The following is a 16,176-nucleotide window of genomic DNA, read 5'->3' as shown; positions in this document are numbered from 1 at the left end:
GATGATTTTACCAAGAATGGCACATACAGTGTAATGACATATCCTTTTTCCAATATGGTGCTCATAATACACTTAAGATAAAGGGTATCTGCTCATTCTTAATAATGGTAAAAAATTTCTGACTGGTATATATGGAGACAAGACGATAAACCATAGGGCTCATTTGCTGTGTTTCTATATAAGTTCCATGAACTTCATTCTCACTTAAATCATGGGATCCATGAATTACACATAAATATGCATATTCGGTGGATTTAAATGTCCGAAGATTGAAAAGGATAAGGACGGTGCATTACTTTAAATCCTTTTATGAGTGATTTTTCAAACAAATGAAGGTATTCGTCGATCGTTGAAAATATATATGTCATATACTATAATATTTTACAAAAATTACGAGAGGAATGTGTATATAAGCTAGAAAAATTATAAACGATTCAGAAGGGATTTTACGGTCCGTATCGGTGTTTAAGAAAATCTCAGTTCCATTTCGACAAATTCTATGTATATCCTACCCATTTTTCACTCCATATCCTTGTTCAAAATTAAAAAAACGGCATGTTTTTGTATTTCTCAAAGAGATTTATGCGCCAATATCAGGTTAGCACTGACTGTTCTAAATAGTGGAATAATTCGCTTCTGAGAACGAACGCTGGCAGAGTTCGCCGCCTCCATAACAACCAGTCAGGCTACGAGTCATTTGCAGTCCCTTAGCAGATCTGACATCAAGTCAAAATGCCGACTGAAAACCTGGAAGAGCAAGGTTTGGAGAAAAATCCAGATCTGCACCTGGCACAGCTGAAGTTCTCGTTAACGCAGAGTGATTTCAAGAATGATTCCAAGATAAAGGAGGAGCTTATTCAGGCCATTGAAAAAGATAGTGAGTGTTGACGCGTTAGACTTTTTCAGTTTAGTACAGTCAAGGCAGTGTAGAATAGTGTTTTGTGCTGTTACTCCGAAGCATCATATCCGACTGCTGGTTTAGGAAATATTAGGCATCTGTAAGGCCTTATTTAAAAATAGAGATAGTAGGGTTACAACAAAGGCAAGTGTAAAGGCTGAGGTTGAGGGATAAAATGGCTTAGAGATGTGATTATTTTTTCACTATATTGGCGCTGGTAAGTCATATGGTCTCAGTTCGATATTCCTTTTCTCATTTGATATTGCAATGATCAGGTTCATGAGTCTAGTCTAGCTCCACATCGCTATTAGCTTTGAATGAGTGATTTTACTCTCGCGTTCTAACTGTAGCAACAGTTGCAGAGAATGATTTGGAGCATCAGATTTTATTGAAATGTATTAAAGAAGGTTATACCAATATACTAGGGAATATATTTGGCTAATGAAAGTGAAAGAAAGTTACACCTATGTAAAAATCAAGAGAACCTATGAAAATTTCATCTAGCTTAGTTAAAATGTATCCCAATTTTCTGCCATTTCTTGGGCTGCTAAATGAGGGTTTTCCAAGTGTATTACATAGTTATATGAATTAACCCCACATTTTCCCAAAAATACGAGACTTTTCTTTTTGGTTTTACTTATCATTTAGTAAACAGAAATTCTCATACTCAAGATCTGGAACTGTTCTTTCTTCCAGAGAGAACAACAGCACTGCAGCAAAGTTGCTTAATATCCAAAGCCAATAATGATGTAGAACTAAAGTAGACAGTTACCACAGGCATATTCATACTATGATTTTGTCGTATGAGAGACACTAGTGTGTATTATTAAGTTGAGGGAAATATTACCAAAGGTAAGTGCATATATCAAACAGGATCCAAAATTTGAAAACTATTGCTTAGAAATAGTTACAATGAAAACATGGTAATAGCTTTATACCCACCTTCTTGTCAATTAACATTAATGATAAAGATTGAGGGGATACAGATTTTGCCTTTATTTCTGTTTTTTGTATTTTCATTTTGTCTTCGAAAGAAACTTATTGCATTCATTTAGATTCATTCGTAACCAGTGGATAGGTTGTATGACCAGTCCACCATAATGATTGGTACTACATTTTTCAGTTTGGAGTTTAATTTTTCATTTAGTTAATGGCTATTCAATCATTTTACCTATTGAATTTTTCTCTTTGTAGACATGGCTCCATTTTATGAGGAGTGTTGCCATGACTTAGGCTGGCAACTGGATAGTGCTGTGCTTGAAAGAATGAAAAAGGAAAACGAGAAAGAACTGAACACAATGAATGAGGCAATTGAAGAAGCAGAAAAATCAATGGGAGAAACAGAGATTCGAGAAGCAAACCTTAAGAAGGCTGAATATCTTTCACGCATTGGAGACAAGGTACATCATAAAGCTGTATTATAGAATGTTCAGTAAGCTATTTCAGATATAATTATTCCTTTAATAGTTTGTCTTTGTTTTGGAGTACACAGGAATATTACAGTACTGCTATTTTTCTTATTCCAGGAGGAGGCAATTAAGGCTTTTGCCAAAACTTATGACAAAACAGTTTCCCTTGGACAGCGTCTGGATCTTGTTTTCCATAATATTCGTATTGGCCTCTTTTATCTTGACCACTCACTTATTACACGTAATTTAGAAAAGGCAAAAAGGTATGTAAAAGTTTATTTAGTAATGTATATATGTTGGTAATATATGTATTTTATGTGTTTGTCTGGGGAGCATGATTTCTGATGGGTTGGAGTTTGAAGACTGTTGGGAGGGTTATCATGTGCTTGTCACATTATTTCAGTGTTTGTGTTTTTCATTGTTATGGTTGGTGGTATGGTGGGGTCTGTGAGTAGAGGATGTTGAAGCAAGAGACAAGGGCAAGCTTTTTATTTTTACTTGGGGTTGGTGGTTAATTAATTGGTTTAAATGGGAGGGCTCTAGCTTGTGCTGCATAGAATGAGTGCCAAGCATGTTAAGCTGGGATTGATTTAGGAGGATATAGGTTTCAATTTGTTGTGTATATATTGATGTTGATTGACTCTGCCAGCAAATTTCCATACCAATGTTTGTATTATAAAAAAATTTGCTGCTCACAATCCTATTTCAGAAGTTTGAAGAACTTCAGCTTCAAACTACTTACATGGTACATCCAAGTATACACTTGTTTCTTTTACGGTTAGTGTTAAAAATTCTGATACATGAAATGTTTCAAAGTAAATACTTTAAATCTTTATTTCCAATTTGGTAAGATTGGATAAAAGGTTAGATTATATTGTTTCAACTTGCTTTGAGTAAGACTCAGTTTATTTTGTCAGCACTTCACTATAAAATGATATGTGTAGATGAACTTTGGGTCCTTGGTGTTTTGTTTTGTTTCATTTGGAAATTAATACTTCTTAATCAATACATCATGTGATTTTTTTTATGTATCCTTTTATCCCAATAATTAAAATCAGTACCTAATTATTAAATGATCTTTTCAGAATATAATATTGTAATAAATATCTCTTCAGTTCTTATTAACACATCTTCTAATTTTTAGCCTTATTGAAGAAGGAGGAGACTGGGATCGACGCAATCGACTAAAAGTATATGAAGGTGTTTATAGTATGGCTGTCCGGGACTTCAAGAAGGCTGCAAGCCTCTTCCTGGACACAATTAGCACCTTTACTTCATATGAACTGATGGATTACACTAGGTTTGTATTCAAAATACAGCTGATATGATTTAACTTTAGAATGCGTAATTTTATGCTTCCCAAAAATTTCATTTTATTTGTATGAATTTCAGTTTCTTTTAAGGGTGTTGATATTTCATTATAAGTATACATAATCATTTGATGTTTCAGGTTTGTGGGTTATACAGTGTTAGTGTGCATGATAGCACTTCCTCGCAATGACTTGCGGACCAAGGTTGTGAAGGGTTCAGAAATTCAAGAGGTACTGCATTCAGCTGAGGACCTCAAGACATACCTCTTGTCACTCTATGAGTGTCAATATCAAACATTTTTCCAAAAACTTTGTAAGTTATGGCTGTTTACTTAAAAGGTTTAGAATTTTTTTCATGCAGAATTACTTTGCCTGCTTTGCAATGTGGCATCAGGAATTAACAGTGGCTTCTTTCGCACACATAAACTCTCTAGCTGTTATGAACATGTGTGTTTAGTCTTACCTTCCTGCTTTAGGGTTTCTTTCTCTGGGGTCTTGCAGTGCTAAAGATGTGGGCCTTGTCCACCTGATGGGATTACAGCCACTCCATTAGACTTGTACACTTTTCAAACTGCAGGTGTCAGTGACTTGGAAGCTATTATACATGAGAAACTTTAATTCAAGGAAGACATTGATAAAATAGTACTTTCAAACAAGATAATAATTGCATGATAATAAGAACTTTTATTATACTTATTTTTTTTCTTTATTATACTTTGTCGCTGTCTCCCACGTTAGCAAGGTAGCGCAAGGAATCAGACAAAAGAATGGCCCAACCCACCAACACGATGACATAAATAGAAAGTTGAATACTGCTTTGTACTATGGTCACTAGTCAGAGGTATGGAATTAAATAAGTTTGAGAATTAGAAACACTTGAAAAGGAAAACTAATAGTCTGGAACATATGAACTGTCATGAGACGTTAAAGGAATAGGGGAGACTTTTCTAATTGAAGAGAGATTAAACAAATGGCCTCCACCCCACTTTTTTTTCTTTTTATGCAAAGTACAGTTTACTGTCAAAAATCCCCAAAAAGTTTTATTCAAGAGAGAATAATTTTCAAGTTTAGAACATGATAAGTCAAGGATGTAAAGTATTCCATTCACGTTGATTAGCACCTGAGAATGATAAACCTGAAGCTTTGTCTGGAGACGTTGTATTTTGTTGACTCTGACTTATGGTAGCAGTTATGATGTACTGTTAATGTAATTCTCGTTTTGCAAGATCAAGGTAGCATGATCACTGCTTAAAAGTGTAAATTAATTTGGTACAATTAGGTTTCACTGTATAAGTTTCTTTGCTCCTCTAAAAGTGCTGGTTATGTAAATTAACATGGATCCTTTCAGAAAATAGGCCCCAATGAATGAGAAAAGCCAAGATATATTCCAGGCCAAAAACTTTCAAATCCAAGAATTCATTTTTTCTACTGATAATAGGCTCCAACCCAAAGAATTTCAACCCCTAAAACCCATCTAAGAAGTATAATTTTTATACAGGTACTTACTATGTGTAGCAGGCCTGCTCAAACAATTTAGACACCAGAACAACCTGAAAGCAGTTGGTTAGCACTCGGGCTGTCTCAAACTCTACCCATTCTTTGATTTTTCTCAACTTAGCTGTTTCTTGGCACACAGTTGAAACTAAGCCTGTGACTTTGTAGATATCATTCACATTACCACAGATGTGATCATGGCATCTCATCTTCATCCTTGGAGTGGTACTTGTTGCAGTGGCAGCTGCTATCTGGGGACTGTTGATTGTTGAATAATAGGAAAAATTGAGTAATGCATGTTCTTCATGGAATATGACAGGACTCAGATTTGTAGCTAAATTTTCAGGGCTCACTTGGCTAGCCAGGCTGTTGGCTTACCACTTAATTCACTTGAAACTATCGCTCATTAAATGAATGGTTTCTTTATCAGTGCAATTCAGTATTTTTAAACACTAAACTTAAGATGATGTTCATTGTAAGTGATTATATTTTAAGTGAATTTGCTGTATATAATTGTCCAACCAGTAAAGGCCAGGAAGCTGAAGCCTGAAATATTTAGCTTACATTATCTCAGTTTCATAAAACATCTTGGAAGAAATATTTTGGGTGCATAGTTATGTTATTGGAGCCCTAGTTTCTTAAATTGTTTAACCCTCTTGTGTTTTTCAGCATGGGTTGAAGGTGAACTGCGTCATGACCGTATGTTAGCACCACATTATAGGTACTATGTAAGGGAGATGCGGATTTTGGCTTACACACAGCTGCTGGAGTCTTACCGCTCATTAACGTTACACTACATGGCCTCAGCATTTGGAGTTTCCAATGATTTTATTGATGGGTAAGAATAGTTTGTTATGCAAATAGGCTTTAATCTGTATGTTTGGTGTTCCTTAGTAGTTATTTGAATTGAATTATTAAATTTTTCATATTTTCACTAAAAAATAGAACACTTTAACTTTTATAACCCATGGAAGTGAAGATTTTCGAGAAAGTTTCTGCACATTTGGCATGTAATAGTAAGAGAAACCTTATATTATTAAGAGAGAACAAGAGCCTGCTTCAGTAGACGAAACATGCTAAATGGGAAAATATAAAATTTTAAATTATCTAAGTATATTTCCAGAGCTGGGCAATCTTTATGGGCATTTTCAACTGCTTTTTGCTTAGTTTTGGATTCTGATTACATGTTATAAGTAGCAGGGTTTGACATATTTCCATTTTCAGTGAGCTGTCAAGGTACATTGCTGCTGGTCGCCTTCACTGTAAGATAGACAAAGTTGGCGGTATTGTTGAGACTAACAGACCCGACTCCAAGAACTGGCAGTATCAGGCTGTAATAAAGCATGGAGATATTCTTCTGAACCGAGTACAGAAGCTCTCTAGGGTCATTAACATTTAGTTTTGGGGAAGTCAGACTGAACTTCAATATACAAACAGTATCATAAGCCTTTATTTTTATGGTAAAAAAATTTTCTATTTCATAACATCTTTTCAAGTGTATCATATAAGCATGGAATGAATTTTGTCTAACTAAAACTGTGAAACTTGAGAGCACCACTTGTGTAATAGAACTGTCTGTGTGCTTATAGCAATGCTCATGTGACTGAATCTTCAAAAAGAAAAAAAAACTGGTTAATTTGTGAATGCCTTGTCTAAATGAACATTTCTGGAATAAATGTATATTTTCACTCAATCCTTGTTTGTACTGTTGATGAATATTTGAAAATCTTGTGTGAGAAGGTAGATAGCTGTAATTGATTTCATGTAGGAAGGCATTTTAAAGAATATGTTGAAAGAGAAATCTATTGAAAACCCTCAATAATGGACTGAAGAAAACTGAAATTTGCAGTTAGTCAGATTGGAAACTGACAATCAAAATCATTATTTTAAGACCTCATCCTGATGCACCTAAACAAGGTAACATAACATCAGAACTAAAGATTCATCCTGATGCACCTAAACAGGGTGACATAACATCAGAACTAAAGATTGAGCCTTTGAGGAACACTTCCTACCTGGGATCTTACTCTGTTCCCACTTTTTGAGAGATAATACAGGAGGAAAATTTCCACTTGCCATTTTGAAGTGACCTAAAACCTACAGGATATATGGGTAGTATGTATATCTTTCCTAACCACAAGGATTTTTTTTTTTTTTATTTATAATTACCTAAAACCTCTGGTGTTTACTAGATATGGAAACTTTTGCCGTGGCCACCATCTTGAGGAAGTTGCCGGGAGAAATGGGCATCAGAGATAGAGAGACAGACACCACATCCAAGGGAAAGTGCTCCCTTGATGATGGTAATAACCAAGGGTCATTCTGTTGATTAACAGCAGGGCGCTATGAATGTTAATCTATGCATGTGATTTCCCACCACAACTTGAACTGTTACACGTACTGTTGGTTCTAGCCAACCATAAATGTTCAAACCAATCGATGAGTCACTGAAGCTTGTTGGAGGCTTCAGTCAGTGACCTTGATGGGTGACTATTTGCCCTTTTTAGGTGGTCACTGAGTCTGTGGTGCTAACCCTAACCCATAGTACCCATTCCACCCTTGGTTAAGATTAGCCAATCTGGTAAGTAATGTATTTTTCCTGAACTAAAAAAGTTTCCTTCAAATCAGACGAAAAATTTATTTGTTCAAGTTTTTCTGCATCTGATAAGTAGTCATTAAATGAAAGTTTATGTAACTTGCCTCATTAGGATCAGCCAATTGATTTCCTTGTTAATGTGTTTTTCCCTAAAGTAAGAGTTGTCTTGATCTTAAGGAAGGTTATTTCATAAAAAAGTTTTGGTATTTTTGCATAGTGCACATAGAGGGTTAAGAAAACTTCACAGTAATAAAATGCAGCTAGATTGAGTTCCATAAGAAAACACATGCTAATACTACACGTGAAATTTCCAGATCCTCTATTAGGTGGTGCACAACAGTGTGTCAATTTTTCATGCTCAGTGTATGATACTGATGAACATGATGCAGCATACTATTGGTCTGACATTACATAATATTAAAGCTAAACACAAGTTTCAAAATCCTAAATTCTTTCTTAAAATTTGCAACCAAAAATATGAGTGGTTGCACATACAATAAAATTTTCTAAAGCTATCTTGGGCTGGTCCAAAGAGTAATAAATTTTTCCCAATACCCTTTGAAGTCATATGTTAAAAGTTTGTCACTACTGACTTGCATAGTGTTCCGAGGACAATAATGTTCCTAGAAATGTTTAGCTTTTATTTACACCCATGGGACTAAATTTCCAATCTTCATGTGGTCATGAAAATATATAACGTAATTCTGCCCAAACTGAACAAGTTAATCAAATGCATCGGCTTGTATACTTAGATTCACTAAAACTATATCATTTCCTTGCCAATATATTTCAGCACTGGTATCAACAAACAAATCTCAGCCTAAATCATCAAAACTTAAGAACATTACACTTTTGTTTAAGGTCATCATCCATTCATAAATTGTAAGAGAAAATGATGGATCACCTGTTATGATGGACTATACCAAAAACATTATCTACCCAAACAGATGTGGATGGCACTAATGCATGAACTGCATCCAGTTCACATCAAGATACATTCTTATGATGTTACTGATACTTGCTATGTAAAATGTTGAAATGAGTAATTATGCTTCTTCTAATTCAACTAACACTCCTGCACAATCTTTTGGATGCAAAAATACTACCGGCTTACCATGGGCGCCGATTTTAGGTTCACTGCTCAGACATCGAATATTCTGTTCTTTGAGGTCTCTCATTGCGGCTTTGATGTCATTTACTTCAATGCAGATGTGATGCATGCCTCCATTTTTGTTTTTGTCAAGAAAATTCTGAAACATGATAATTATAAAATTAAATCAATCAGTATTTTTTTTTTCTTTCACTAATGAATATGTTTTAACATATCTAAGCATTAAGGCTGGCAGAAATAATGGATCATAAAGATTTCACTTAAAGCAAATCTTTAAAACAAAATGGTATTCAAAGAGTCTGCTATTTTGTTAAAGCAACCTTGGTACTCGGACTTAGATGTAAAGCAGTCTTGCCTCAGGAGGCAAAGGAACTCTCCTGTATTCCAACCTTCCAAACTATAATTAATCAGCAATATATGAAAAAAAGGTATATTTTTTTTCCCTATACCTAACTGCCTTTCCTGCCTTAGTGAAGTAGCATAAAGAACAAATGAACAGCAACCTCAACTGCACAAAACTACTTTCCACTTAACCATTGTTTATAATTCTTACCTGAATGGGGCTGTTCTCTCCAAGTGGGTAAAGAAGTTCAAGCTTTGTGTTGTCCAACATCACAAAAACTGTGTAAACTCCGTGTTCTGGTAAAGCCACAGCATCGCTTACTTCTGCTCCAAGGACATCCCTTTTAGAAAGTATTATACCTATTAACAAGTAGAGCAGACCAGCCTCCTTCCATAGTTAAAACATCAATTACAACTACCCACAAATAATAGGGTCAAGACAGACATTGGTATAGATTTTCCTTTTAAGAGCATCCCCCTCCTCACTGGTATATTCCTCAAGCATGATATATTTCATAACATGATATTCAAGCCCAAGCACATAAGCACTATATTCAATCAAATATATGACACAAACATAAGGAAGGACCTCGATGGTTATTATGAATATTTACCTATACAGGGCAGTACTCTTCTCAAGGTCAGGAGTTGCAATAGCCACATGATTTAACCTTCCTAACTTCCACAGAGTCTGAGGAACTTCAGATGAAGCCCGGTATGCAGTGACACTATGGCTAAGACATTTAATGCCACCACAAATCCTTGTCAGTTGAGGAGCTCTTTGTGTAAGAGAAAGCGCTATTCTCATCATTGTCACAAATTTCATGAAATCTTATTCTGTTACAACAAAAACAGTGCTGTTTGGGTAGCTTTTCTATTCAGAGATATAAGTAAAATGGAAAATGTTCCATGCAAAAAGGTTAAAAAACCTGAAAGATTCACAATGTTGGGAAGAATATTATGAAAGTCTTCACCGTTCCTGTTTTTTTAGACTTTTATTTAAACTTTTAAAGTTTCTGCAATATCCTGAACTTCAGTTTCATTGACTTCAATTTCTTTTGCTTCAAGTTGTTTTTGCTCCAATAACCTTGCAGGTTTGGTCTTAGTAAAGTAGGTGTAAGTACGTTCTCCAACAAAGCTTATACCAAACAAAGTCACACCCGCACAGGTCAAAACAAAGCTCTTATGCAAAATATCAGCCAAACGGCCTGTCTGTGGTAACTTCCTCATAACCAAAAATGTGATGGACCTGTTGAAGAAAGCTAAATTAGGACAAAAACTCATAAATCAATATATGTTAATTACAATTGATTTTATCTATATAAACTTCATATTCTTGTAATATACTTTCTACATTATTTCATAAACAACAGATTTACATATCAAAATATAAGCTATACTGTATTTAAAATATGTCCTCTTACCCACACGATAAACAAAAATATACCTCTTTTTACTTTCTATCCTGTTCACTGAAAATTAACACAAGAAAATCATTGTAGAATCCTGTTTAGCATCAAAATCCACACACAGAAACAGGGACTGGATTTAACACTGATGATAAAGTACTTACCTACCCCAGTCATAAAGAGATTTTGCCAAAAAATACAAGACTAGCATTAAGCACTCATCACATGTATACAATGTAGTGTGCCTTATTTCAACATTACATTAAGGCTAAAACACTTAAAAGTATATAAATGTGCATAAATATGAATGAGAAGGCCATGCAATTACTCAGTATGTTATTGGTACAAGGTGAGAATTATTGTATAATAACGTCGATACGTGTGCTTATGGGTTTTAATATTAACTGTTATATACTATCAGTGCAGAGAAGCTGCCCCATGAACCAGGTCTCTTCTGCAATAACCCATATATAAAAACAGACTACCCACAACATGAATCCTCTTATCACTAATAAAAGATCTTAACCCTTACTGAAATAAATGCTGAACGAGAGGTAATTACCTTTAAGTCGCCTTCCTGTACACAGAAAGTGAAGATGAAATAAACATACTGGCCGTTAAGCTGTAAAGCAAAATCAAGATTTTCTTCCATAGCTCCACACCACTATTACCTTGGGATACTCAATGTTATTGTTTCATGGTGGAATAGTAGTTTCGAGAAATGAATAAATATAGCAGATTGTTATTTTGGGCATTTTGATTCATATCAAATTGAGTGATTGTAGGGTACGGGCACTGTAAATCAGAGGATAGCAAGACATTTCCAACTCCCGAGTCACTAAAGTTAATACTCACAAACTGCATAACCTTCACGAATTACCTCACACATAACTTAGTCATGCCAAACCTAACCTAAACCTGAGTATCACGCCAAACCAATGATAACCTAGGTTACATACAGTATTCATCTCGTCGTAACAACTCCTCAGGCATGAAACTGCTGTAAGGCGAAGCCGCCGAAACCAGTTTCATAATTTCGTCTGCTAAGTAAGTCTGGTGATAGTTTCTTTCTGGAATCAAGCCAAAGTTCACTTATTATACACAAACATAACCTTCATGTCATACAAACTGCTGGAGGACACTTACCAAGTGTCAACTTAGTCGTTTTTTATACTTATTAGTATCACTTTCATTTGCCGAGTGGAAAGGTCCAGAACAAGTTGATGAACTACAAAGGTGCTCTAGCAAAGATCTTCCACCAGTCGGCTGAAGCCTCAAGGATTGTAAGTATAAATATTTATATTCTGTGTAAATAATGAATTTTAATACATATTGATACCATCCGAGGTAAGTGCATTATGATAAGTTCATTCTAAAGTACAGTTATATCGAATTGGCAATGGTAATATCTAAAAAACAAGGATTTCCTATTGCATAACTTGAATTTTTCAGATACATATGAATTATCAATACCAGGTAGAATTAATTTTCTGAATTGCTATTTGATGTATCTGTTAACAAGTAGGCACCATCACACTTTTTATTTGATTATTGGTTAAAATCCATGCTGATAACAGATTGGTGAATAGAATGTTAATGTGCTCAGAATGAAATTCTGAATTCAGGTTTCCAAATGGGGTCCTCATATCTAACATCAACGTTCCATTAGACTGAGGAATATGCAGTCTGGAGTTTACCTTTCTGGTTGGAAATAGATACTTAATTCAAAAGGAAACTGATTGATACTCAAATCTTATGAATCCAATGAATTCCTCAGACCTTTTAGACTTCCAAGTGAGGATTCAGATTCAGTGGGATCGGGTCCTGATGTTTATTTTTCGAAAGCAGCGACCTAGCCAACGGTAAGGAAAATATATTATCGGTAATTGTTATTTAACATATAAGTCTTTCGATGATCACCAGCTTCGATGTGTTACCATATGCCTGAAGACGATGCGAATCTAGACTGTGGGTCGCAGTACGGCTAATGGCGGGTGTCATTATTTGTCAACAAACCAAAGATGGAAGCCACAAGTAACTGGTCCACAGAAAACAACGTCAGAATACACGAAAGTATTCAGGAATCGACTACATTTCCCTCAGGAAGTTTAGTAGAGCTTCTAGACGAAGACAAGTGCATAAGCTTGATACAACCGATCTCTAATAAGAGTGAAGAATGCTATATAAGACTAGGGTCAAAACTACCTGGACAGACCTGTGTGTGGCCAAAACAACAGGGAATGAAGAGAAATAAGCTTGTATCGGGCATTATGCTTCTCTCCGAAGCTCGAATAGTGGAAGTCTATGTCGGATTGCATGATGAATATTGCAAGACTGTGCATGGAAAGTTAATGGGAAGCTTTGATGATTCCCGAATATTCAAGTGTGAAGTGCATTTAGATTGCCCTAAGGAAATGGTCATGTTGAAACTGAAGGCTACATGTCATGTGGAATCTTTGTGGGTGTATGGTTTCCACGTTACGACTTCTATGGAGCCAGCCATACAGAGTGGTGGCCGATTTAGTAGTGATCATTTGTCCTTAGTTTTGAAAGACAAAGATGTCCTGATGTCAGATCCCGCCTTGAAATTTTGCCAAATGCTGGAAGATTTTAACAATTCAAATGATTCTGATGGTCCTTTTCATGGGAACAGTCCAATGGCTTTGATGTCAATGATGTTTAGCACCATGAAATCAACACCAAAATCGACTTCGTCAAGTTTCGATTTGGAAAATAAACTAGATTTCAGTGGAAAAAAGATATACATGGGTACTGGCATTGATAATAGTCATGGAAAACAAACTCAAGATTCATTAAGAGAAAATACTGAGGAGTGTGATTTGGAAAAAGGTGAAAATTTGCCCTTTGGTGATTTATGTTCAGATGCAAACATTCAGGAAATAAAACACATCTTAGAAGATAAAATGAAGAACCTTGAGCCAAACTATGAACACAAAAACTGCAAAGAAAATGAAGGTAAATCTGATCAGACAGATAAAGAAAGTATTAGAAATTTGAAGGAACTTGTAGTGTTAAGTAACAATTTAGTGAATAGTAGTACCCTCATGTGTGATGGTAGTAATTCAACAAATAAACCTCAACAAGGAAACCAATCAGGTACTGGCTGCTTAGTGAATAAGGTTCCTGATTCATCCAAGGATCAACACTTGTCCAAAGGTTCAGATGAGAATTTTGGTTTAAGAGAAGCTGAAAAGAATGTTGTGCAGTGTTCAGAAATGCATGAGGGTAACAGGAAAGTAAGCACTAAAGAAAATAGAGATCTTTTAATACATTTTGAAAAAGTAATTGACAAAAAATTTGCAGAAATGGAAGAAAGACTGATAGAAAAAATAGAACAAAAACTTTCTGAGAAAGCCAAGGAAAACTCAGCTAAATTGGAGAGAATAGAAGAATTGTTATCGAAATTCTTTGATATATTATGAGGCCTTGAAAAATGGCAGGAGTGCGAAGAGAATACTTTTCATGTATATTTACCAAAGCTGTGTTCAAATTACAGTATCAGTATATTGTAATATCATGTACATTTATGAAATATATAATGTTGACATTTTAAGAGTTTAATGTACATACAAAAAATCTTTCTCATTAAAGAATGGTTGTTTTTGAATTATAATTCTTTTGTGTTGACCTTATAATGTGGTTTATGAGATTTCACTGATTTCACTTATGTAAAACTAATAGTGAAAAATGTAAGATAAAATCATTCCAACTGCAAAAGAAATGACCTATTTTCCATAATCACCAAATAATTTCAATAACTAATATCAATGATATGACGAGAAGAATACAGGTATAAATCATACTAGAGCAACCATGAAAAGATTCCTTTAGAGTATGTATTATACACAGAGGACTATCTTTTCGTAAGACTTTCATTAATTAATTTTAGCAATGTTGTTTTGGCTTAAGGCGGGCAACATTCCACTAACCGAAATATTTATACATTCAGGTGTTAAGGATAATTCTACATCCATATACACTGTGTGTATGGCTCTTAGTGCTGCATTAATGTGATTTCAACATATTATTGATAGCAATTACGTAATGGAACCCTTTCATAGTAAATTTTTCTAGTGTACCTGAAGGTTGATTGGTTACTTTTTCACTTTAAGTTTCTCATTAGTTATGAACACTAAAGTCTCAATATGAAATTCTTATAAACTTTTCTGTTTTTTTTTCCTGTGCAGCAATGGATCGCACAACTCGGAGATACAGAAATGATTGTCTGATTCATGCAGTACCCAATACTTGTTGGTATTTCAAGTGCACTGGTTAGGGCAGCAACTCCGGAACACCAGAGCAACTCCCACATCATAGTAACTGCCAAACTGCTTAAGCAGACCTACCATATGGTCACCCACAAAATTGGTTAGTGATGCCTTTATACTGATTTACTTTCATGATCAACCCCAGATTTTCACAGGTGTGTTCTGTTTTTAAGGGTACTGTCACTTTAATGGTCAGGCCAGTATTATTACTTTTGCACACTTTTACATTCACTGACTTAATAACCATGATTATTTTTAAGCTCTTAAGGTAAGTTCTATACTTCCATGATCTATACCACACTATACAGTTGTTTCCACACCATGGTCTTTTCCGCACATTCATGTTTTCTGTCATTCCCATATCTACATGACCCCTCTCATGATCATGTTTGAACCATGTACACTCTTGCATTCCCATGGTCGCTCCAAAAGCATTACGATCGCTCGCGACTTGTACCCTGTGGGCAGTGCCACAACGTTGTTACGCCAGTACCATGACCATTTCCACACCATGGCCTTAACGTTATGAAACCGTCTGGCCATTCTCATACTATAGTGTCATTCCAACAGTTATGTGATCGCATTTTCACAATTCGTGGTCAGTCAGATCATGGTCTTCCGCCACATCTGTACAATTACTACCATTTTATGTGAAGTAGAGTATTGACTGGCCCCCAGACGCAAAAGAAATTTGGGTTCTACTTGAAGCCCTATCTGCGTTATGAAGGTTAGGTTTGGTTACGTTCAGCGTAAGGATATGAAAATATCCCAAAAATTTGCAAGGTAGACGTACTTGAAAAAGAAAACGCCTTTGGAAAAGAGAACATACTTGAAATGCAAACTTTAAGTGATAAGACCAGTAAAATGTATATTACATTGAGCTTTAGCCTAAACAGTTCTGAAACAGAAAGCATTGAACAAGTATTTCATCACTTTGCCATGTGGGGAAAGATGGTCATTTTAACTCCACATTAGGGTAAGAAGACTAACAAAGAGAAAACAATTGTTTAACACTGGGTCTAAAAGCCACTGTCTTATGGCGACCGAAAAGTACAGAAAATACTAATAACGCTGGATAGCCCAAAGGCTTGAATGGGTAAGCATTTTGTTGATTGAACTTTAAGGCTTCAAAAAGCAAGGTGAAGTATCGCACAGATCTTAAGCGTTGTGATACATAACCAATAATATATCCGCAGGTTAGGTAATCTAGGAAAACAGAATATTGGGCGTCCAGAACCACCCGCCTCGTGTGCGGTAGGGAATCTCTACCTGGCTAAATCAGTTCCCAAGACGTACGTAAATGTATATGATCCACTCA

General features: G+C 35.4%; 3 protein-coding genes across 4 annotated transcripts; 2 read left to right on the top strand and 1 right to left on the bottom strand.

Moving 5' to 3' along the window:
* The first annotated feature begins 656 nt into the window (after positions 1 to 656).
* Rpn7 (regulatory particle non-ATPase 7) lies at positions 657 to 6,787 on the top strand. The gene is made up of 7 exons (XM_071690267.1): positions 657 to 877; positions 2,093 to 2,298; positions 2,425 to 2,570; positions 3,452 to 3,607; positions 3,758 to 3,930; positions 5,781 to 5,949; positions 6,336 to 6,787. Exons 1-7 carry the CDS (start codon positions 733 to 735, stop codon positions 6,508 to 6,510), a joined length of 1,170 nt encoding a protein of 389 aa, XP_071546368.1. The 5' UTR covers positions 657 to 732; the 3' UTR covers positions 6,511 to 6,787.
* A 1,547-nt stretch (positions 6,788 to 8,334) lies between these two features.
* On the bottom strand, positions 8,335 to 11,860 carry LOC139763880 (ethylmalonyl-CoA/methylmalonyl-CoA epimerase-like). Of its 2 annotated transcripts, none has more exons than XM_071690268.1 (4): positions 11,716 to 11,860; positions 9,775 to 10,409; positions 9,372 to 9,501; positions 8,335 to 8,957 (listed from the first exon to the last, which is right to left on the bottom strand). In XM_071690268.1, the coding sequence occupies exons 2-4, from the start codon at positions 9,984 to 9,986 to the stop codon at positions 8,754 to 8,756; spliced, it is 546 nt and encodes a 181-aa protein (XP_071546369.1). In that variant the 5' UTR covers positions 9,987 to 10,409; positions 11,716 to 11,860; the 3' UTR covers positions 8,335 to 8,753. The 2 variants fall into 2 exon arrangements, with proteins under 2 accessions (XP_071546369.1, XP_071546370.1); XM_071690269.1 differs by lacking the exon at positions 11,716 to 11,860 and adding an exon at positions 11,529 to 11,662.
* Positions 11,861 to 12,432: 572 nt separating this feature from the next.
* Positions 12,433 to 14,197, top strand: LOC139763878 (uncharacterized). The gene has a single exon (XM_071690266.1). The coding sequence runs from the start codon at positions 12,591 to 12,593 to the stop codon at positions 14,010 to 14,012; it is 1,422 nt and encodes a 473-aa protein (XP_071546367.1). The 5' UTR covers positions 12,433 to 12,590; the 3' UTR covers positions 14,013 to 14,197.
* The last annotated feature ends 1,979 nt before the right edge of the window (positions 14,198 to 16,176 follow it).

This window comes from Panulirus ornatus, chromosome 48, assembly GCF_036320965.1.
Source record: "Panulirus ornatus isolate Po-2019 chromosome 48, ASM3632096v1, whole genome shotgun sequence".
Lineage (NCBI taxonomy): Eukaryota > Metazoa > Arthropoda > Malacostraca > Decapoda > Palinuridae > Panulirus > Panulirus ornatus.
The sequence above is the reverse complement of the archived record's forward strand: the minus strand, read 5'-3'. Positions and strand labels throughout refer to the sequence as shown.